At 34.6% G+C, this 23991-nt stretch overlaps 2 protein-coding genes across 5 annotated transcripts; one reads left to right on the forward strand and one right to left on the reverse strand.

Moving 5' to 3' along the window:
- The first annotated feature begins 1920 nt into the window (after positions 1-1920).
- LOC111919552 (uncharacterized) lies at positions 1921-12905 on the forward strand. Of its 2 annotated transcripts, XR_008226563.1 has the most exons (5): positions 1921-2157; positions 2420-2475; positions 2923-4760; positions 11507-12220; positions 12361-12905. XR_008226563.1 is itself a non-coding variant. In XM_023915128.3 (3 exons), exons 2-3 carry the CDS (start codon positions 10135-10137, stop codon positions 11223-11225), a joined length of 1002 nt encoding a protein of 333 aa, XP_023770896.2. In that variant the 5' UTR covers positions 4430-4760; positions 10126-10134; the 3' UTR covers positions 11226-11354. The 2 variants fall into 2 exon arrangements, 1 of the variants encoding a protein (XP_023770896.2); XM_023915128.3 differs by lacking the exons at positions 1921-2157; positions 2420-2475; positions 11507-12220; positions 12361-12905 and adding exons at positions 10126-10440; positions 10530-11354 and having other exon boundaries at positions 4430-4760.
- On the reverse strand, positions 3365-6025 carry LOC111919551 (transcription factor TGA1). Of its 3 annotated transcripts, XM_023915127.3 has the most exons (9): positions 5700-6025; positions 5469-5559; positions 4996-5177; positions 4817-4888; positions 4669-4728; positions 4506-4583; positions 4098-4433; positions 3804-4028; positions 3365-3733 (listed from the first exon to the last, which is right to left on the reverse strand). In XM_023915127.3, exons 3-9 carry the CDS (start codon positions 5158-5160, stop codon positions 3569-3571), a joined length of 1101 nt encoding a protein of 366 aa, XP_023770895.1. In that variant the 5' UTR covers positions 5161-5177; positions 5469-5559; positions 5700-6025; the 3' UTR covers positions 3365-3568. The 3 variants fall into 3 exon arrangements, with proteins under 3 accessions (XP_023770895.1, XP_023770894.1, XP_023770893.1); XM_023915126.3 differs by lacking the exon at positions 5469-5559; XM_023915125.3 differs by lacking the exon at positions 5700-6025 and having other exon boundaries at positions 5469-5661.
- Positions 12906-23991: the final 11086 nt, after the last annotated feature.

The raw sequence follows: 23991 nt of genomic DNA on the forward strand, positions 1-23991 counted from the left end.
AACCATTAAGATTGACTTCATTTATTTATACGGTAACATATCGATTTATAAATATTTAACAATATTTTTTTTCTATTAAACTATATACATTCTGCTAAATAATATTTTCTTCTTTGATGTTTTGTTACATTGATAATGGCAGAGAGAAACATCACTTTCATTCACTACTTGGATAACATGAAAGATGATTACACTTTAAAGGTTTGAATTATCCGGTTATGGAAATCAATCTCCTTTTGGAATAAAAAAAAGCCAAAAGCAGAAGTTGTTACTGTTCTAAGAGTCATCAAGGGTATAATGGTCCTTTTTTGGTTAATCATAAAAACTTTAAGATTTTTTATGGGTTTCTGCTGCAGGGTTGGTTTTATTGGAATAAAAAAGGAGAATAAATAAAGAATTTTTAATGGATCTAAGTATATTTCGGTTAAAGAATTTGCAGCAAGGGTAATCTCATATTATTATTATTATTATTATTATTATTATTATTATTATTATTATTATTATTATTATTATTATTATTATTATTATTATTATTATTATTATCTGCCATCTTGATTTGGATTTCTTGAAAATCTGTGAAGTTAGCAATGATTTCTGTTGGTATAAGAATGTCAAAAGAAGAAGATTCAGTTGTTCGGAATGGTACCTGATGATGGATTGATCTTTTGGAGGGTAGAGCTCAATTTATTACAAAAAAATCTTGTGTATTCATGTTCTCATGTTTTTTGGATCCTTTACAATTGGATTATGGAAGATTGCCCAACGAATTTCCTCAAAAGACTTCATGGACATTTATGGAATTTCGGAAATATAAAAGGAATTGACGGATTTTATTTCAGTGGTTCTTTGGTTTTATATTTTTTCTCATAACTTGAAAAGTGTATCCATGTATGTTTAATAGAGAGACAACGATGAAAAAAAAGTTGAAGAAAAGGCTCCAAGATGCTGACTCTATTTCCCCAATCACATAATCAAATTCTATAAACACGTATACGATTAAAAGTATATTCATGCATGTCATTTTCATGAGTAATTGTGTTTTTTACACTCTATTCAAATTTATATTATGTTCTATAAATTCATAGAAATATTAAATGTCTTCACATACATAATGAATAGTGGATATTCAAATAAAACAATATATTAATTTTAAATAATTAATATAAAAGTTTAAACAAAACTTTAGTTTAATAAAATTTTATATATCTTTTACCGTGGTTTCCAGGTTTCCAATATGCTGTAACTTAGTAAGATATACTTAATTTCACTTTTTAAAGATTACCAAATAGCCCCTTGTTAAGTTTTGGGTGTCAAAATGTCAATGGTCTTCGTCCTCAAAGATTTGTTAATGTGTCAGTCACGTGAACTTTTTGTCCTTTTCATTATATTTTGGTAGACGGCAATGAATGCAATCCAAATGTACACGAAGCATTTAATGTTGTACATGTCCCTATTCACCAAAGCTTGAATATATTCTATAATTGCCTTTTCATGAGTTACGTGGTAATTGTAACTAAACTATACTATTATTATTATTTTTTATGTAAACACAATTTTCCAATTGAAATATGGTACAATATTCAATTCGAATACCAAATAGATATGATAAAAAAATCTTATACCTTTTGAATACATAGTTTTTCTTTTGTCACAATTCTATATAAAGATTGTTTTTTTTTGGTATCATATGCTTGACCAAATTTCTAACATCAATCAATGGTGGTCACTCATAAATGCATTGTTTCTAGATTCAAAAATTTTGACCTATCATTTGGTCCAATTTTTGTTGGAAATTCTCAACTCACAACAACATGTGAAAGCTTCAAATAAGGGGTGTGGCCAAGAATCATGTGAAGCGCATCAAATGTAACCCTAACATTAATTACTGAAATCTCATATCTATGTATATAAATGTTTATGGTTTATTCATTCTCCAAACCCCTCCCAAATCTTGACTTCTTTTTCTTACATGGTTTTGACCATCTTCTACTTCTATTCATAATCTCAATATATATATTTTTTCTTTTAATCCTAAAAAGAAAAAAAGAAGAGTTAAGAAAATGAAGCACATCCATTCACTTAGATTCCACACTTGGTTTTTTGTCATTATTGTTTTCTTGGTTCTTAGCCATGGTGGAAGTCTTCATCCTTATCATTGTAAGGGCTTTATATTCATTGCATATTCTTTATATCCATGTGCACTTGGTGTATTGTGATTATTGTTCTCATTGTAGTTAACTAAGGTCAAAGTCTTCATCTTTTTATTTTTATGGCAAAATCGTCATTTCACATATATTTTATATGGCAATTGGTACGTACACTTGGTTTATTGTGATTATTCTACCATCCATTTCACTCCGTTGAAAAGAAGATGGTAGTCTATTGACTATTGCTCATTGTATTCTATTGTGTATTTCAGTCATACACGGAGAGAAGATAACTCATGGTGATCACCAAATTCATTCACACCCTAAGGTTAGTTTTCCAATATTCACCCCTTACTTTGACTTTGACTTTAAATGTCAGTAAGTGGTAACCTACATTTTGACTTTGATGTCTCTATATTGAAGACAAGAAAAAAAAATAATTGTTACATTAAAACATACAATAAAATGCTACCAAAGAAAAAAGAAAAGGAAGTTAATTATACGAAGCTCTTTATCAAATTTAGAACTAAATTAACATCGTTTTGACAATGATTTAAATAGAAAAATAGAGAGTTTTATATTCGGTGACCGGATGCAGAAAACATTTTCATCAAAGACACTACAAAATGTTGGACAATAGCCATGAGACATATATGCTATGTAAAAATTAACTATTTTTTCATATTACAATTACAATTTATATGGATAAATACAAGCTCTTACATGTGTTTTAAATTCTATAAAGCTCATCTAAACTTTTGTATATATTTTGTAGAAGCAAAAATACGAAGAATTATATCCAACAGGGTCAAACATACCAGATTGCTCACACGCTTGTGGGCCATGTTTTCCATGCAAAAGGGTGATGATAAGCTACAAGTGTCCGATGACCGAATCATGTCCAGTCATTTATAGATGCATTTGTAGAGGCAAATACTATCATGTTCCATCAAACTAAGTATAACTTCTTTTTTTGACTTGTAATAGGGGAATTGTTTGGACTAATCTAAGTTTTTAATTTTTTTTCGATCAATTTATGGAACTTTTATGTATTCTTCTATTTCTAGAAAAATTTTATGGTTTTGTAACCATTATCTAGTTGATTTAAAATAATTTTGATTTTAATCAAACAGAAGAGTTTTTGGAGACTCTGGTCAACAACTATCAATAATTCTTGTACACACATAATATGGTCGATAAAGTGGACCTCTTGCATATATAGATATACATACATACATTCATATATATGCTCACAATATTACAAATTATATTTACATTTTTGTTCACGAAACGAGTAAACAGATTATAAAGTAGCAATGGGATTGATTGATATGAGGTGATTTTATGAAAGTAAAGTTGCTAGTAAAAATCTCTAGATTTGCTAATGGCGGCTAATGAAAACTCGAAAAAAGTAGATTGATTCATGAAAGTAAAGTTCCACGATCATGAGGACGACCAGACCAGATTGAACTCAGTACACGAAGACGTTGAAAGTATTCACCAAGTGCAAGCAATGCTTTTGCTGCTTGACGAAGTGTTAAAATCTGATACATTTGTTGCAGAGTCTGTTGCCGGAGGTGATCCGCCTGTGAAGTTTTTTTTGGACATTCCGATTAGAGAATGAAGAAGACGATCAAAGCTTATTTCGAATTTTACCTGATTCAAGAAAATTTCAAGCGCTTCGAGCCTTTCGAGTGCACAATTCATCTGTGTGGTGTAACTTCCGGCTCCGGTTATGTCGATTGTGATGCTCTGAGCTAATGTCTGTTGAAGCTTTTCCATTCCTTGACTCAGTGCCTCCTCCGCTTGCTCGCATGATTGCCGGAGACCCCTCGCCTTCACCAGTTGCGTATCCGTTAGCTCGATTTGTGGTATCAGTATCTGCCACCAATGCAAACCCTAAAATGTTATTTGTTTAATTGAAATTGAAAGCGGAAGGCGGAAGCTTACGTATAAGAGCTCAGATGGCCGGAATCCGCCGATCCACTGGAAGAACCGCTCTACCGGAGTTCTCCACAACCCGTTCAACAAATAAAACACGTCGGCCTTCGCGGCGTCCGCCTTCATTCGGAAAAGATCGTAGTAATGGTTCAATCCAGTGTCGACGAACATACGAAGCTCGACATCACTAGTATGAGTCAACAACACTTTCCGAAGATCATCGTCCTTCTTCCTTTGTTCCCCAATCCACAATTCATACTCCATTTCGAATGTAGCAATCCCGGCGTTCATTACATTACCAGATAACAAACTGTTGCCGGTGTTCAATAGACCTCCGTATGCGCCCTGTAATTCAACCAATCAACTATCGACACATCAGATTCAGCCGTGAATTGGAATTGGAAAATGGAAATTAACCTGCCGTCGAGCCCTCTCGAGTTCTTGTTCTAATTGCACCAATTTTAAACGACCGGATTCCAATTGTTGAACATACGCCTGAAAAAAAAGTTGAGAATCAAACCACGCTCGATTCATGATCAGGATTCGTAAATTTCTTTCACGTTTCATGATTTGATCTAACCTTTTTCCTTAAACGACTTTTACGAGCAGCTTCACGATTTTGTGCTAGTCGTCTCTGCAACTACAACCAGACGAACACGAAGCATATGTCAGGTAACGTACATTCAAATTTCAAACACAAATTCAATACGATTGTTATCAGTTATCACCTTATCTGAAATTGTTTTTGTTGCTCGAGCTTCTGGCGATGGTTCTAACGATTCTTGAGAATTGTATTCGGTCTAAAAGAATCACAGTAACATGAAATTTCAATAATCTTGAAGAACATGATCTATACGCATACATATAGATAGATAGATAGATATAAAACTTTAGTAATTTCAAAGACCTTGTTTGCTAGCCTTGAATCGACCTGTGTCATCATCATCATACCAGGGCTTGTGTTAGGGTTAAGATTAGCTCCAAAACCATCGTCCCACATGCTTATTTGTTGCAGTGGATCGTATATTCCCATTCTTCTTGAGGTTACAAATTGAGTTGAAGTTGAGGCCATGGTTTACTTACAAAATTCTGATGAATTTTGAAAAAGAAAACGGTAATCAGATGCATAATTAACTTCAAAATCCTCATAAATCACACTTCAGTCCAATAGGAAAAGTTGATAATTTCATCGAACTATATAAAAAAAGTAAGCAAACAGACCAAAAAACTACAAAATTCCTAAAAGTCAACATGATCATTCATAACAGAATATATAATTGCATAAAACTTCATAGGTAGATGATTTGGATCAAGAGTCTGTACAACATCTGATGCAGAGTGTACTACTTATGTAGGATTAATCATAGCATTAAAAAATACCTAAAAAACAAAAATTATTTCGTAAAAATTGCAACTTTGTCATCTGTTTCTATTGAAGCTACCAATATCCAGGTTGCAGCCTTCAATTCCTCTAAAAAATCACACACACAAAAACACCTTTAAAATCCTTATTATATCAAGAAACAAGAACTTAAACACAGAGATTTAGACAGAAAAGCACCTACAAATCAAGAAAAACGAAGAAGAGAGAAGGGTTACTGAAAAGCTAACCTGTGCATGAGGGGTAAATGGAGAAGGGGAAATCTTGAAAAACCAAAAAAGATCCAATTTTGTTGGGGTTTTTATAAACAAGAAACTAAACCCATTAAAATAAAGCAATAAATTATACTAATTTAGATGATATCAGAACCACCCATCACCCATTGCCTAAAAGCAAAAACACCCAATTGTGTAAAGAATGAAAAAACCTAAATAAATTGACAAATTAAGCATTAAAATAATATTATATAACAATAATAGTGTTGTGTTTACAATTAAAAAAAAGGGTAGCTGCTTTTCCAGTTTAAAGATTAACAAATTCAGATTAAAGTACAGCTTTAGATGCATTATGTATTAGTTATTGATTTAATTAATCTTGTTTCTGATATTGAGGATTATTATTTATTAATCCCAGAAGAGAAAGAGATGATCTGATTAAAGGATATGGCTTTTGAATGACATGGGGGGTTAGGTTATTATATTTTGGAAATGCGTACCAACTCATTATTGGCACCAATTCTTTACAATCACCCATTCATTCTTCTCCACCTTTTTTTTTGGATACTCTTATATTCATCAAAGAATTATGTTAATTTTCCAAAAAATATATACATAATTGCTTTGATTTTCTTAAAAAACAAGAGGTTTCGGACTGTATAGGTGGAATTAGAAGTAGTTTAGGAATAGAGTAGTAAGCTACTATTTTTTTTAGTTTAAGCTTATTTTGTCTCAAGTATCTACTAACATTTCACAAAATGGCTAGATAAATCTATTTTCATGTTTTTCATTACTTATCAACGTTTTATAATGTTAAGGATGTTACAAGCAAGATTACTTAGCATAGTCATATTTATCACATTTTGAGGTCTTGGGCATTCTAATGAACATACAAAAGCATAGTCCTTTACATTAACATATTCCAACATCATAAACTGAATGTTAAAGATATTACAAGCGAGATTACTTAGGAGTGGGAAACCTTTATACGTTTAATATATCACTTTTATTCAAATGGAAGTGGTGTCTTTTAAACAATCCAGATGCTCTATCGATGCACGTTTTTTAAAATATTTACGGAGAGGATTGTCATTAACACATAAACATTCTTGCGGGTCATGTAGATGTGCCATGGGTTGACATTTTGTGTTCCACTAAACAATTAAATGACAAATGTGTCTTTAGCCTTTAAGCCCGAAAAAAATGGATGATGATATGAAAACATTGTTTTAACAAGATATTTGGTTGGGGGAGATTATCGTTTGCTTGAAATGTGACCTTCTTACTTGCATCGTGAATTGAGAGGAAGGGTCGAGTTAAAACAATGGAGGAGTTTACATGATTTGTTTCAAAATGTGGTTTTAACCTATCAAAGTGAGAGATGAAAGTATACATTAGGAGCCGATGAGGAATACACGATCTCTCGACAAGGCGATTAATCGAGAAGTTGAAGTTACTTATTGAAGATTATCCTACTCGATGGATCAATCTAGTTCATGTTTTGGTTTGGATGTTTAAGTTAAACAAACTTTACAAACGTGGGATTGATTTGGATTCCTTTTATGCACTACATGTGGCATTGGAGGACAAGTTTTTCTTTTGTCCCCTTGCGGATCATGTTTGTGCTATGCGCACTTTGCCAACTTTTCAGAGTTTCTTGCATGGAAGAATCAACTCAAGATTACTTGATTTCAAAAGAAGTGTCTTGATGTTGTTTTGCTTATGACTTGTTGGGCGATTTGGAAGTTTCAAAGTGAAACCATCTTTGGCACATTTAAAATCAATGAAGGCCACTACTTTTTACTTTATAATGTTGCATTTGTTTGGTTTTATAATAGGACCACTAAATTAAAACTTATTTGGGTTGGTTGACTTCAAAATCCGGTTAATACTAGAAAGTAGAAACCATATATAATCTCTTTTTAGCACTGTTAAAACAAATACATGTATAATGAACTAAAAATTAAATATCATCTTATTTTTATTCCTAATTATCTTTTTAACCCTATGAAATGATGACAAATGTCTTAAAATATTATTAATATTATTAAAATACGGCATTTGTCATAATTTCATATGAGTATGAAGATAAATAAAAAGAAAAAGTAGGAAAACATATAATATCTCGTGATGAACCGATTACAAATTAAACAAAGCTAGTGAAACAACTTATGATAAGTTTTCTTCATCTTCAAATAATCTTTTTCTATATAAATGTTATGTTACTTAAACTCAATAAATTCTAAATGAAGTTAAGTTCATTTTCATTACTAAATTTGAAAAGTAGTACCTCTAAGATTCTTTTGAGTACTTGAGTTGAGGACATGACTCCTTTTATAGTACTATGTGCTTCTCATTTGACTTTGACTTTTGTAAAGTCTGCTATTGACTCTTATACTCTTAATAAGTTTGTAGTTTGCTAGAAAAAAACAAAAAACAAAATGTGTTAAAATCTTAAGACAAAACGTTATCTTTCAATGAAAAATATTTCTCAGTCATCTTTGATAATTTGTTATTTTCCTGATAACAAATAGAATTTTTGGGTAGTATCATATTTAGAAAAAGAAAAAGTTTGATGTAATATTTTTGTTTATCATAGAATGAAAGTATGCAAATTAATTAGTGTTCATCAAATTCACGTGTATAGCATTCTACCAGAAACAACTTTTACACTAGCATGCATGTGCATCTAACTTAACCGATTTTAATCACATATATATATATATATATATATATATATATATATATATATATATATATATATATATATATATATATATATATATTCTATTTCATATTTGCAAGAGTATTACAACTAATTAACACATAAAGTCATAAAAAAGGTTAATATAAAGTACAAATAAGTGCTTCTTCTTTTTTAATCTTTTGAATTAATCTGCTCAATGTTTCAATAATTGTGAATTTACATGAAATAAGATCATTTTTTCTTATGTAGTGTCTGTGAAAATCATTTTATATGAATATTGTTGACGTATTGTCATGCACATCTTGTTGTATTAGGCATGTACTATATATAAGCAATAAAAGAATATATGATTTAGATATATAGTAATATTTTAGTTCAGGTAATTAGATTTCATTGTTTAAAAATTGAGGGTCCCATTACTTTAGATGTACTCAAGTTATCAAAGCATTTGGAAAGAATAATGCACAAGTAAGGGCAACGAAAGTTATAAATCCATTACGAAGCGAATGCTACAAGACTAAATTTTTTTTAGAACGACGGAATTTTATTAAAAAAACTAGAAAGACGTTAGAAAACATCTATTTAAAAGAAATATAAGATAAGGTTGTGTTTTGCAATAGGAAGGCACATAACAACTTAGGGCTCGTTTGTTTTTTTGAAAAAGGTCTTTTTGGGCTCTTTCATCTGCGGGCGTGTAGACATTTGTCAAATAGATTGTTTGTTTTCTGGAAGACAAAATAGCCCAAAAAGTCTTTTTCATCACTTATCCGGAAAGACCTAATAATACCCCTTCTAACCTTGGAATACATTCGTCGCCTCCATCGCCCCCATTCGATCTCCCCCCTTTCACGACTGCACTCACACCGGCGATCTCTCCATAACAGCCAACTCCTCCATCGGACGGTTGTCTCGCTCTACCTCCGTCGTTCCACGCTGCTGTCGTCCTCGCCATCGGCGCATCAGGTTCCAGCTCCTCTTTATCCTTCTGTTCTTGGCTGTTCTTGGCTCTTCTTTTATGTGGCTCTTTTTTCTCCTGTCTCGTTCTTTTCTTACCCTTTCTCAACTTGTATTATCAATTTAGACTCCATTAATAGTGAAATCCCATCACCATTTTGTCAATTAAAAACGTTAATGTTATTTGATTTCTCAAATAACTTCCAATTTTCCTTCCTTTATGTTTTAAACTCAATCTCAAAATCAATATAGGATTAACTGTTAAGAATTTTGAGAAACTCTGAAAACCCATTTGATTTCTGATTGCAATAATGGGAGGGATATGAACTTGGTGTTGAATTTCATAGGTAGACCATATATTTTTAAGATTGAAAATTAGTATACATATTTGACATAAGTAGAGTACCTTTTAGCATATGAATGATGTTCTTATCAGAATAACATCAATTCTCATAACAATGAGACTTGACTGTATTAGAATGTCGTACTCTATGCTTGAAAATGAGTATATTTGATGTCATCAAAGCATGCATTGTCAATGTTGTTGATTTCTCAATGTTGTTGATTTTGTTACATGCTTCTAGTGTAGTGCTTTGATTTAATTTTATTTCTTGATCAACATCATGTTATTTGTCATCAACTTTAGATTCATTTGAATCGAATGTTTCTATTTTATGTTGTTTGTGTTGCAATCCATAGATATCAATCATGAAGTTTTTTATTTTTAGTTTTTTAAGTCGGTTCTTTCATGGACTTAATTTATAAAGTTATTATATATAGCTTGTCTAAATGGGAGACAAACTACAATGGTCGAACGAGCTAGTAAAATGTTTATTAGATACGTGTATCGAAGAGGTCAACAGAATTGGTAGAAAAGGAGGTAGCATGCACAAGGAGTCTTGGGTTACGTTAGGGAAAGCTCTAAAAGAAAAGTTTGACATGGATACTTCACAAAAACAATTGAAAAATGCTTTTGATAATCTAAAAACTAAATACATAGGGTGGAAATATTTGAGAAACAAGTCAGGGAATTTATACAATGCTCAAACAAATTCATTTGCCTTGGTGAACACAGAATGGGAAGAATTCAAGAAGGTGTGTCTATATAATTTAATTTTTTTAGTTTATGTCCAATTTTAAAAATGATGTCAAAATACTTATAATTACTATTAATCCTGGTTTAGGGTCATCCAAAGGCAGGATCATTGAGGACACACCCATTGCCTTATCCCAACCTTTGTGCATCTTTGTTTGATGGAAGTAGTGCCAACGGTAGCATCAAATGGACCTCTACTCAAACTACACCCGCAGATACATCATCTTCTTCTCATCGTGTCCAAAGACTTCTGATTGATGACAACCCTTTTAATGGCCTAGAAGATGATGATGATGATGACGCTTCTAATGACACTAGTGCTCGAGCTCCTAGTGATAAAGCTCATGGTGGTTCTACTGAGAGGCCTGATAAAAGGAGTAAAACCACCGATGCTTCTACTGAGAGGCCTAATAAAAGGAGTAAAACCACTAATGCTTCTACTGAGAGGCCCGATAAAAGGGCTAAAACCAGTGATGCTTCTACTGATAGGACCGATATGGATAAAGCCTCTAAAACCTCTGTTAGTCTTGATGATTTGAGTCTTGATATGCAAAAAGCTCTGCAACATATGGTGAATAGCAAGGAAGGACCAACAGTAGAAGAGTGTTATGAGAGGTTGAAGCTAGTTGAATTAGACCCAATGGATCCTATATTTTTAGCAGCCTTTCACCTTTTTGTAATGTCCATGAATATGAGAGAGGCATGGATGACATTGCCACCGATACCTGGGGTCTTAAAAGGGTGGATAAAGATGACTGGCACCACATTAGGGATGTTTAAGTAGTCTTTATGCTTATGTTTTTTTCTTTCATTTTGAACAATTATGTGTTTCTTGAACTTATGTTTTTTCTTTCATTTTGAACAATTATGTGTTTCTTGAACTTATGTTTGACATTATGTTTTTTTGCTATCATTTGAATGATTGTGTACTTATTTGACACAAATATTGCTAGTATTGGGATTATATACTTATTTGAAACAAAATGTATGCTTTGAATATGATACAAATGTTTATGTTTTTTGATTTAGCATATTAGGGTTTAACAAGTGTTGATGGTTTAACAGGTTCACAATGGATTACGATAAAAAGTTGCCCCTCCTAATTGTTATGTATTTGTATCTTCGCTTTTTTCTGGAGAAGAGGTTTGAAAAGAATGCGAGATAATACCTCAAAAACTTCTGGGCATCAATTCACATTAGAGTTATTACAAGGAACTAATAATCAATGCATTGAACTCTTACGTATGTCACGTGATTCTTATGTTCGGCTTTGCACACATTTTAGAGTAAAAAGTTGGTTAAAGGATAGTAAACATATATCGGTTGAAGAGAAAATGGCGATGTTTTTGATGATGATTGGTCACAATCAACGTTATGTAATCATCAAACGTAGATTTCAACACTCAAAACAAACGATTCATAAGTATTTTTATGAAGTATTGGATAAAATGATGGTGTTTGCAAAAGATATAATAGTACCAACTTCCTTTAATCCAAATCCAAACATCTCGGGACATAATAGGAGGTTACGAAGGATTTTCAGAGGAGCGGTTGGTGCGCTTGATGGAACTTTGGTACATGCTATTGTCCCTCTCGACAAACAACATTTGTATAGAGGAAGGGGAAAAGGCATCTGCTATCAAAATGTATTGGCAATATGCGACTTCAATATGATTTTTACATTTGTCGTGGCTGGATGGGAAGGGATAGCACATGATTCAAGAATATTATCTGAAGCTTTAACAGATCGAGATGCACCATTTCCATTTCCACCACCAGGTTTGTTTACATTTTCAATTTAATATTTCTAGTTTTTTTTTTAAATTAATTATTTCCTTATATTTACAAATAAGTATTACCTTTGTGATGCTGCGTATACACACACTCGAGGATTTATGGCTCCTTATCGTAATGTTCAGTATTGGCTTGGAGATTTTCATCGAAGACGTGTATTAACCAACAAAGAAAAATTTAATCACTCACATGCAAAACTTCGAAATGTCGTTGAACGTGCTTTTGGTCTCTTGAAAGCACGTTTCCCTGTATTGAAGAGAATGGCTCCATTTCCATTGGTTACACAAAGAAACATCGTCATTGCATGTTTTGCGCTTCATAATTATATAATAAAAGAGGGATTAAGTGATGAGTATTTTTCTCAATATAATCAAGTCGATATATCACTTCAAAGCAATAATGTACAAGATGATGATGATGAGGAGGAGGATGACGTGGATGAGGTACAACCACGAAGTGCAAGAGACCGGGAATATATGGTTCATCTGCGAGATCAAATTGCTGACCAGTTAATGCGTGTAGAATGAATGATTTCATAAAAATATGTTAGTTTTGTGAATTTAGTTTTAATATTGTAAGACACTCATCAAAACAATCCTTTATGTTTTTAAAAATATCAACTTTAATAAGTAAGCGGCCTTCCGGTTTGAATCGAAATATATATAGTTTATCTAATGTTTTAAAAAATATTATATGTTTGAAACTGTATGAAATTTTTATTGGCAAAGTTTGAGTCAAATATTGGCAAAGTTTAAGTCAAATATAAATTTTAATATATTAGTAATGTATGAGATGCTGAGTTTTTAGCATTTGAGCTTTGGTTGTTTCAACATTAATTTCAAAGATTGGTTTTGTTTTTGAACAATGAAAATTAATGCAAATCGGGTGGCAACGTGTAAGTATACAATTCTTATTAAGAAAAAAATCTAATGTGTATTTTTACGTTGCTTTTTTATATTATCTAATATTTTCTTACAAAATACTATAAATCTATTAAATTGTTCGTAAATATTATTAAATGGATAGGTTTTTCAATTTATTAAAAACCAACGTGAATTATTCGTATTTTAATATGAGAAAAAAATATGGTTAATTAATCTCCTTTTTTACAAAATCTTTTAAGTTTTAGTTCATTCTAATTAAAAAACAAACAATCTTTTTGCATTAAGACTTTTTGTATGAATACATAAAAAAAGACTTTTAGTCCACGTCTTCTTCCGCAGACATGGAAAAAGACAAAAGACATTTGACAACTTTCAAAACAAACACCACCTTAGATTTTCACACCTATTAGAAAAAAATATATCATATCTACCACATAATAAAAGTAATGGATTTCTTAAAAACAATCATCCAAAAAATAATGAGTAAATTACTGAAATCGTCCTTATGGTTTGGTCAAAATTGACGTTTGGTCCCTAATATTTTTTTGCACTCGAATCGTCCCTATGGTTTGGTCAAAATTGCACGTTTGGTCCCTAATTTTATGTATGTAAGAGACGAAAAACACAACAAAATCAAACCACTGGGACGATCCGAGTGCAAAAAAAAAAGTTAAGGACTAAATGTGCAACTTTTATCAAACCATAAAGACGATTTCAATAATTTACTCAACAATAATAGAATTACGAAAATTCCATAAACAATAGTTGACAGTAATTACAAGTGCATCATACAAATCAATCTCAATCCACCCAACCAAACAAAAAATATGAACAAAAGAATACAACATTTGAACACGTGTTCAATGTTCCTAAAGGCTAATATGCATATAATTATGTGTATTAAGAATGGAATTCTATATTCTTACATATTACTTAAATATGCAAAAAATATAAATACCATATTCTTACGTCGAAAATAAGCAACTCCTTTTTTTTATAATGGGTAAATAGAACCGTATCGACAAAGAACTCATGATTATAAATTTATAATTCTAGTTCTATTGAAATTGAATTCAAATAATAAAGCAATAAACTTTTTTTTTCACTAAGAAAAGTAAACATTGAGAACTGGACTTTTAACTGAATAACAAAGAGGGATATAACTTCTGGAAATGGACCATAATAATCGATGTTTTTGGTGGTGTTTTACAAAAAATATAGACAAGAAAATAGGTGTTTCCACCTATAGATATGGATTCTGCAGAGCACCCTCCTAATGCTTCGCAAAAGCGACTTAATCTACAAGGAATCGATGTGGTGCAAAAAAAATCTGAAGAAAAATTTTGCGGAGCTACCTCCGAGGAATGGTCTTTTGCTCTGAGGAATCGATGTGACAAAAAAAATTGAAGTCCATTCCTCGGAGCAAAAGTTCATTCCTCGAAGGTAACTCCGTGAAATTGTTCTTTAGAGATATATATTTTTTTTGTCACATCGATTCCCCGGAGCATAAGTTAATTCCTTGGAGCAAAAGTTTACGGAGGTAGCTCCGCATAATTATTCTTCATATTTTTTTTAGCGTCACAACGATTCCTCGAAGATTAAATCAATTCCACGGAGCACTCGGAGTGTGCTTTGCATAATCCATATCTATATGTGGAAACACCCATTTTTTGTAAAACACCACCAGAAAATGACTATTATGATTCATTTCCCTATAACTTCAGGTTTAAAATACCTCAAAGCTAATTACTTTTTGAAATTAAATGTCATTTATAGAATAAATATGATATTATAACCTGTACTATCTCAATTAATTGCTTATGTCATGATAATAATAGTGAGGCTCTATTTGTTAAATTAGTTGAAAATATAACTTGTAGTTGATAAGTTAGTTTTTGAATTAAAAATATTTGGTAAAAAATACCTTATAAGATTGATCGTAATGTAAAATGACATAAATTGACATTAGAATATATAACTAAAAGAAAAAAAATAGATATTATTAAAGGCATATTGAAATATTTTTGAAAAAACTTTATAAATGTAACGTCCTAAAAACCATAGTAAAATTTTAAAAAGGATAAAAAACATTTTCATAAATTCCAACATCATAAAACATATGTTTCTCAATATAAATCCAAAATCAGAGGATCACATCAAACAAATCTCAAAATCATAAAAGTTGTTGCAGAGTGTACAGTCACACCTTTGTTTTTCCCCGATCCTCAGAAGTACGTGAAATATTTAAATCTACAACTGTAAGCCAAAGCTAAGTGAGTTCCCCAAAATATCATATGCACCACAACACAACACAACTAAAATATGTAACAACTATGAATTATCAGCAACCCGGAGTTATCAACAACTCAAATACAACATATGTGGGTTATTAACAACTCAAATACACCATATATGGGTTATCAGCAACCCTGAGTTATCAACAACTCAAATACAACATATGTGAGTTATCAGTAATCTCGAGCCATCAACGACTCACATTGATACAACCCATGAGATAAGTAATACAGTGAGAATACTCATATAAAAGAAAAAGCAAAGAATAAGTATAGCTCTTATAGATGCATTTTAAGCATTGGAGCATGGAGAGAAGATGGACCAGTTGTGTTGCGGAAGATAATTTGAAGACACAACTCGAGTCATTGCATATCATCATAGCGAATGACTACGTTTGAAACACGGTCCATGTCACATCGACATGGGTCATATTTGTCCTTTTTCATCACATATTATATTTGAGAAACATAACTTTTGTTGAAGGTGAAATGAAGGTCAGATGCAAATTGAAGTTTCAACAAAAAGCGCGGTCAAATAGCGCGTTCAAAACTCACGGCCTGTTACAAAACTCATCGTCTTAGGCGTGATCGTACGTTTTTTCCTATGGCAATTACGACTTATGCTAAAATGTAGGTTTTTGGCTCATTATTCAGAGAACGGTTTTTAGGAGCTATCGTGGGCAATTTTGGGCAATTTTTAGAGGTTTTTGAAGAGATCAAATTATTGCAAACATTAGCAATTTCAATTTGTAAGCATTAGACATTTCTAATTCCATCTTTTTGTTTGATTCTAATCTAGCGACTATGTTCTTGTTTAAATTAGAATCATTGAATTTGATTTGCCACTTTCATGAATTGAATTCTTGCGTAGTTAATTAACTTTTAAGGCACCTAATTGTTCTATTAAGTTAATAATTGGTAACACACAATAGGTTTTCTTGTAGGAGGACATATCACATGCTTTCACACTTCCAAGCATATGAGAAAAATATGAACATTGTAGGGAAACTTGCGCAAAGCTTAATGCAGTTTTTCAATACAATCTAAGAGCGTGTTAAGGTTGAATTAATGTGGCTAGGTCTAGCTAAAGAGCGTGTTTTGATTAGATAATTTGGAAATCGAGTGGTATTAGAGCATGCTAGTGTCTTTCAGTACCAACATATATCAGTAATCATGAATTGCATCAAGTCATAACAAAGTTAAATGACAACATTGAGAACTAGAACTAGAACTGTAACATTCAAGATTTAGTGGTATGTTCCTTTTTATCCCTTAGTGTAATTTCCTTTCATTTTGGTTACTAGTCGAGTACGTTGGGCGTACTCTATGAGTACGTTGGGCGTACTGGCTCTTTCGATGGACGCAGAGGTGCCCACGTACGTTGGGTGTACGTGGGAGCACGCAGGAGCAAACCTTAATTTTTAGGGTTTGTGCCCTATTTGAGCAACTTATGTTGCCTTGGTTGTATCTTTTGGTCAGCCTCCACTCCCCTATACCCTGAGATCGAAACCGTAGCCTCCCATAGTGTGTTCTTGAGCTTTGGAAGTAATTTTGTGTTGTTTTGTGTGCATTGAATAAGGTGGTGCTTGGTGACCAAGCTTTGGTTATACTTGAGGTTGTAGATCCAGAATCTTCATAAAGTTTGCTAGCTCCAGAAGGTATAAAGTTCCTATCTTGGAACCTCTTTGTGTTAGATTGAGATTAGGGATTTTTTAGCTTATTATGGTCTTTTTGGGTCCTACTTGTGAGTTTGAGACACTCAATGAGATATGAATGCTAGATCTTAACCCCCTCTGATATTCCTTGTGTAAAAATGTGCTATCTCGATGAATCATATTGTTTCATGAATAAGTTAGAGTCCTTATTATGAGTGTTAATGGACAAAATCAGGTTTTGGATGCCATTAAGACATGCAAGGTGGTAAGGTTGCCAACTTTATGCGTTAATACCTTGAAATGAAGTAGATTTGAGGTTTGGACGTTACGTGCTTAAGTGGTTAAGACAAAAACTGGACAGATAAGACTTTGGACGATATGCGGGGAGTAATGCCTGGTACGTTGTGCACACTGGGTCAACTGCCCTGTAACGTCCCACAAATTCAAGACTAAAAATTTCTTTTAATAAAACATTTCTTTAAGCAAATTCATCATTCCAAAACATAAACAAAGTATTAATTTCCAAAATACATGTTCATTATCAGAGTAAACATTCCCAGGCTGTCTAATCTATGGTGTGCGTGCAATGCGATCACCCCGAGCTCTTCCCTTCGCTACCGGAAGTACCTGAAACCAACACTGAAAACCGTAAGCATGAAGTTTAATGAGTTCCCCACCCTACCACATACCATACAATCACATATCATACACACTGCCGGGCAATTCTGGGGTGCCCGACCTACCCGGTACGGCCATTCTGGGGTGTCGACCTACCCGTGTCATGCCTTTCCGGGGTGCTGACTACCCATGTCAAGCCATTATGGGGTGCTGACTACCCATGTCAAGCCATTCTGGGGTGCTGACTACCCATCGATCCTAACAACCGATCCTCGGGGACTATTTCACCCCTACTGCTACTATCACATATATCATAACATAACATATTATCAGACATATTTGGGGTGTCCGATCTACCCTTCGGTCCTAACGACCGAACTTGGGGACTATTCTCCTCCTACTACCACTATCACATATAACATAACTTGCCAGCATATAAACATATCATCACATACTGTCAAATGTTTCTGGGGCGTCTGACTACCCTCCGGTCCTAACAACCGAACTCTACCGATGAGTCATGGAACCCCATCCATGCTCCTACTGATAGTGATATACGGGCCCAACCCACACTCACTTTTTCCCTAACTTGGGCCTCGCCCCTGATCTGCTGCTAATGAGATGTGGAACACCATCCACACTTTGCAATTGGTGAGACACAGGACCTCGCCCACACTCACCTCCCTACCAGGCACATACAAGTATCACGCAGACAACAAGTATAAACTATCACATACACCACTCCTTGGGCATCCGCCCTCTATCATTGGACCTCGTACCGAATATCATACTAGCATACTGTGTCTAGGGCTAACCCTCGGGTCTTCTACTCATAACTACATGGACCGGCATTGTGGCCGTAGACCCATTTATACAAAGGGAAACTCACCTGCACTGGCTGAACTAGATGATGAACCCACTAGCTGCTGCCCGGAAAATCTCTGAACTCCTGCTCCACTCGCTCCCCGAGCTACCAAAATCAATGCAACACTGAGTCTAACTGACTCCCGAAAGACAACCAAGTCAACTCTGGTCTAAGTCAAAGTCCTGGTCAAAGTCAACCTCCCAGGTCAACCTTACTCGCCGAGTCTACCTACTAACTTGCCGAGTTCATGCGCTCAAAGTCCTTCTAATCGCGACTTGACTCGCCGAGTCAGTCCATGACTCGCCGAGTCCAACGATTTCTGAGTCCTGACCTGTCCAACTCACCGAGTCTCCACTCGACTCACTGATTCGAGTCTTAACTCGAAGGGTTTGGGGTTTCGCGACCTGACTCGCCGAGTCCAAGGCAATCTTCAACCAACTCGCCGAGTTGTTCTTCAAACTCGCCGAGTTCCTGCCCAACTTCATCTAACTCGACGAGCTGTTCATCCCACTCGTCGAGTTCCTCCAAATCTTCATGCTACTCGTCGAGTCCACTCAAAGGACTCGCCGAGTCCATTCAGACCTCCATACATGCAGAGGACTTTTGAGTCATGCATGGACTCCAAACTGTAGATCTACCCTTCCCAAGCCTATTCCTCACGTAAAGTTGCAAACTTTACGTATAGAGAAGGAGATCTAGGCAAAATACACCATAAACTAGGGTTTAAGGCAAGGAGGCTCCATAATCAACTCAAGGGCTGCTACTTTATGCTTCTCAAGACCATAATATGCTTATATTTGAAGTAGTAACTTCAGATTTGGCTTCTAACTCAAAATAATAACATTATGGCTAAAAAGCCCCAACAACCACACATAGATCTAGATGCAAAAAGGGTCCAGGAACTCGTTTATTACCTCCAAATGCTCAGAATGAACTCACAATCCCAGATCTATAGTCCCTTCTTGCTCCTCCTTGTTCCTTCTTCCTTCTCCAAGCTTTAATGCACCTTCCAAGGCAACAAATGGCTCAAATAGAGGATATGGCGGCTAGGGTTTAATGTTCTGGGTGAAAGAGGCAGTAAAGGAACCCTAGGGGAGAGAATGAGGTGCTTAAATAGGCTCCAAGTCCCGAATTTAGGGTTTTTTCTGCACAGACCAGACTCGCCGAGTCCACTTGGCCGACTCGCCGAGTTGGTCACTTACACCTCGACCCGGATACCGCTCGGACTCGCCGAGTTCCTCCTTGGACTCGCCGAGTCTCCCCTAAAAATAGGGTTTTCTTTCCTTTCTTGGCCTTCAAAACTTTGGGTGTTACATGCCCGTTTTCGAGTCAACGTCAGTACGCCGCACGTACGAGGTGTATACTGAGCGTACTCGGTGATGTGGGCTTTCGACATTTTGGGCCCTTTTTGGACTCGAGGTTCTTTTGGGCTATGGACCTTAGCTAGTTTTTGGGCTTATGTGTGACATCTCGAAAATTTCAACAAATTTTTAACTTTTCAAAACAACCCATTCACTAGAGAGGTATTTACAAAACCATTGTTTCTAAAACGTTATTTAAAATCGGAATTGTTTACAACATAGTTTTCAAAACATTTTCATTATCAGAGTTTCCCATAGATCATAAGTTCTAGAAACACGAGGATGTGTACGGTCACGCCTTCACCTTATCACGGTTCACTGAAGTACCTGAAACCATAAACTAAAACTGTTAGCAAGAATCCTAGTGAGTTCCCCCAAAGTACCAGCACAAAAATAGATAACATATACCAACAAACAACATACATACAGGGCCTTCAGCATGACTGGAATGCCCCACCAGCCTACAATCCATCTGGTACCCCCATAGAGCCTTAGGTTTAACTGGAATGCCCCACCGACCTACAGTCTATCTGGTACGCTCACAGAACCTTTAACATGACTGTACGCCTCACCGGGCCTTCAGCCTGACTGGTACACCCCACTGTCCTTCGGTCTATCCGGGACACCCTGAGTCTGTTGGCTTCAGAACAAAGCAGGTCCGTCTCCTAAACCAATGATATCTGAAACCATAAACAAAACTGTAAGCACGAAGCTTAGTGAGTTCCCCATAACATACCCCACACAATCCACATAATCACATAAACCATATCAGCCATATAAACTACATAAGCCATGCATATAAACATATAAGGATGCCATGGAAACCCTCCAAGGTCTTACACTGGGTGCTATTGGAACCCCCACATGGTCTTAACCCACTGCCATGGGAACCCTCATATGGTCTTAGGCTACCTGCCATGGGGACCCCCACATGGTCTTAATTACCTGCCATGTGAACCCCCACATGGTCTTCCTTACCACAGAAATGCCATATAAGCTAAACATGCAAACAACTAGGATGCCATGGAAACCCTCCAAGGTCTTACACTGAATGCCATGAGAACCCCCACAAGATCTTAGTCCATTGCCACGAGAACCCCCCGGGGTCTTCTATGCAAGTATCACAAGGACAACTAGTATACCACATATTACGTAATCAACTAGCATTCCTCATAGCACATAATGGGCCCGCCTTGGTGCCTTCGACCCATTGGTATGGTGAGGAGACTCACCTCAAATGCGAACTGTAGCTGAGTAGGTCCAAACTCCGAGTATCAGCTCTGCCACCTCCCTAATCATAAACAACTCCTTAGATACAACTCAACCATTCAACTCTTAAAAGTCAACTTTGGTCAAGGTCAAAGTCAAGGCTCCGAGTTAACCTAACTCGTCGAGTTATCGCTGTAACTCGTCGAGTCCATCCCAAAGCCAGAACCGCGATGTTGCGATCCAACTTATCGAGTTTTTCTACAACTCGTCGAGTTCCTTTGTTTTCCAACAAGATCGGGGTAACCTTAACCCAACTCACCGAGTTCCCCTGTGAACTCGTCGAGTTCTTCATTCTGTCAACTCACTTAATGCATTAAACCCTTTTTTTCTTGAATCCAAAGGTTCCAAACTTCAGATCCCTAACCATAGAGACATCTAGAAGGATAAAGTTTCCAACTTTACCCCCAGGGATCATCTAATAAGCTTTAGACCCAAACCCTAGTTCCTTTGAGGAGGGTCTTGACCCATTAAGCCCTTAAACTCTCATCCCATCGTCCCACAACACAGATCTGATGTCTAAAGGTGGAAAAATCACGTAAAGTTTCTAACTTTACATCCATGCATGCTTGAAACACTATCCAAGTTCCATTTTAGGCTTCATAGTGGGCATATTACATGAATGGTACATGGAGGCTATTAAAGTTTGCAACTTTAATCCTCTAGAGGTCTTATAGAGGCCATATCTACACTCCCATCCTTTGGAAACCTCTTTTCTTTGGACATCCAAGCCAAAGTCCCAAAACCAAGCCCTAAACCACAAAATATGAGATCTAATAAGCCACATGTCAAGGTTATGGCTTTATACCTCCAAGATGCAGCCTTTGATGTAGAGTTTCTTGATCCAAGGTCTCTCTCCCAAGCTTGATACTTCTTTCTTCAAAACTCCCTTCAAAATCTCCAACAATCACTCAAACACTCATCAAAACTCAATGAACAAGTAAGGGAGGCGATTCTAGGTTTTTCTCTGGGCAAGGAGGCTGGTAAGAAGGCCATCCCTAGAGGTTGAGTCCTTTAAATAGGGTACAATGCCCAGAAAATTAGGGTGTTCATCCCCAATGTCAACTCGTCGAGCTGGACCTCCTCAACTCGTCGAGTTGGTCTTCCAAAAACACGCGTGACAAATTTCCAACATGTCGAGTTCTTCCCCTTGAACTTGTTGAGTTGGACTTATAAATAAAGTTTTACCTTCCTTAATTGACCTTCTAGATTACGGGTGTTACATAGTTTAGGCCCGAAATTGTAAATCTTGCATCTATATATAGATCTCAATGTAATTGTAAATCTATTTACAAAATCAGAAGAAATTTCACGAGTTCAATCATGTACATAACACGATTACTCTAATCGTTTGAACCATGGAATTCTTTATGTTGTTTATTTTTATTCATATCTTAAATTGTGTGTGTGTTTGTTTGATCGTATACCTAACAAAGGTATGTGGGAAATAAGATAGTTTTTAAGAGAGCTTGATATGCATTATAAACTCCATATCCATACCAATGAGCTTAGTTACTCATCTCATTCGATATACGTCTGAATTATAATTGCATAAATATTTGATGATACTAAAATCATCAAAGACATGTTGACATCACTTTCATTCCTTTTGTCCAAGTACAAAAAAAAAATACATTGAAATAACTTGAATGACAATATAATATAATCGTATAAACACTTTATTATTATGAAGCGTATTGATAAATAAACATTGATTCCAAGATGAGTGAAATATCAACGTAATCTTATGGCTGTGTACGGTTTAGAGCCTTATTAATAAATCATTTTAGCTTCTTTAATATTTTAATTAAACAACTATGATAACCATATAATATTATTAATGTTAGACTTATAATATGATGTGTAAATCACAACACATATATAAAAATAAAAAGTTGTGGTGTCAGACATGCATAAAACATCATAAATCTAAAATATTTTCAAGTGGCGATTACATCTATATTTAAAGATGTATTTATCAAACTTGATAATATATAATATAAAATAGTAGTTATCTAAATTATGAATAAAATACGTTCTATATCATCAGATTTTCCGAGCGATTCTTCTGAACCCATAGATGCTGCCTCATCAGTCGGTTCCTACTCAAGACGTTGTTCATTTCCACGATCTGTTTATTTGAAGCTCAATGATGGCATTTAAGTACATTTGTTCATTTAAATAAAACTTAGATTAAAAATTGCTAAAAATTGATATATTTTGATTATCGATATTTGACAATTAACTTTGCCATTAACCATGGCCACAAGATAGAACAAGTCCCATGCTTTTTTGGTAACCATATTTGACCCGTCATGTTCATTTTCATGTGTAATCTTTAGAGTAAATTACAAATTTGATCCCCATTCTTTACTTCATTTTCAAATTTGGTCTATTTTTGGTAATCTTCTCAAGATCATTCTTATTGTTTGCATTCTATTGTGGATTTAGTCTCTATGACAATGAAATGCAAGTATTTAAAGAAAATACAATGGAATAAACTTGCAATTTTGAGTAAATCACATAATGCAAACTTAAGCACAACATAGGATATATTTTGATAAATTGACCATATCTTTACTTTTGAGTAAATAATGAGACCAAATTTGTAACTTAATATTCTTTATATGACTTTTCAGGTTTATGCAAAACTAACCCCACTCATAAAAGTCTCAAATTTGATGAAAACAAATTTATCATTTTGCCACCACCTCAATCATATTATCTGACATTATGATTTTTTTTTTTTTTTTTTTTTTTTTAATAAATAGAAAGGAAGGAAAGATAAGAGAATATTTTTCTAATTTTGATTT

The sequence above is a fragment of the Lactuca sativa genome, chromosome 9 (assembly GCF_002870075.4).
Source record: "Lactuca sativa cultivar Salinas chromosome 9, Lsat_Salinas_v11, whole genome shotgun sequence".
Classification (NCBI taxonomy): domain Eukaryota; kingdom Viridiplantae; phylum Streptophyta; class Magnoliopsida; order Asterales; family Asteraceae; genus Lactuca; species Lactuca sativa.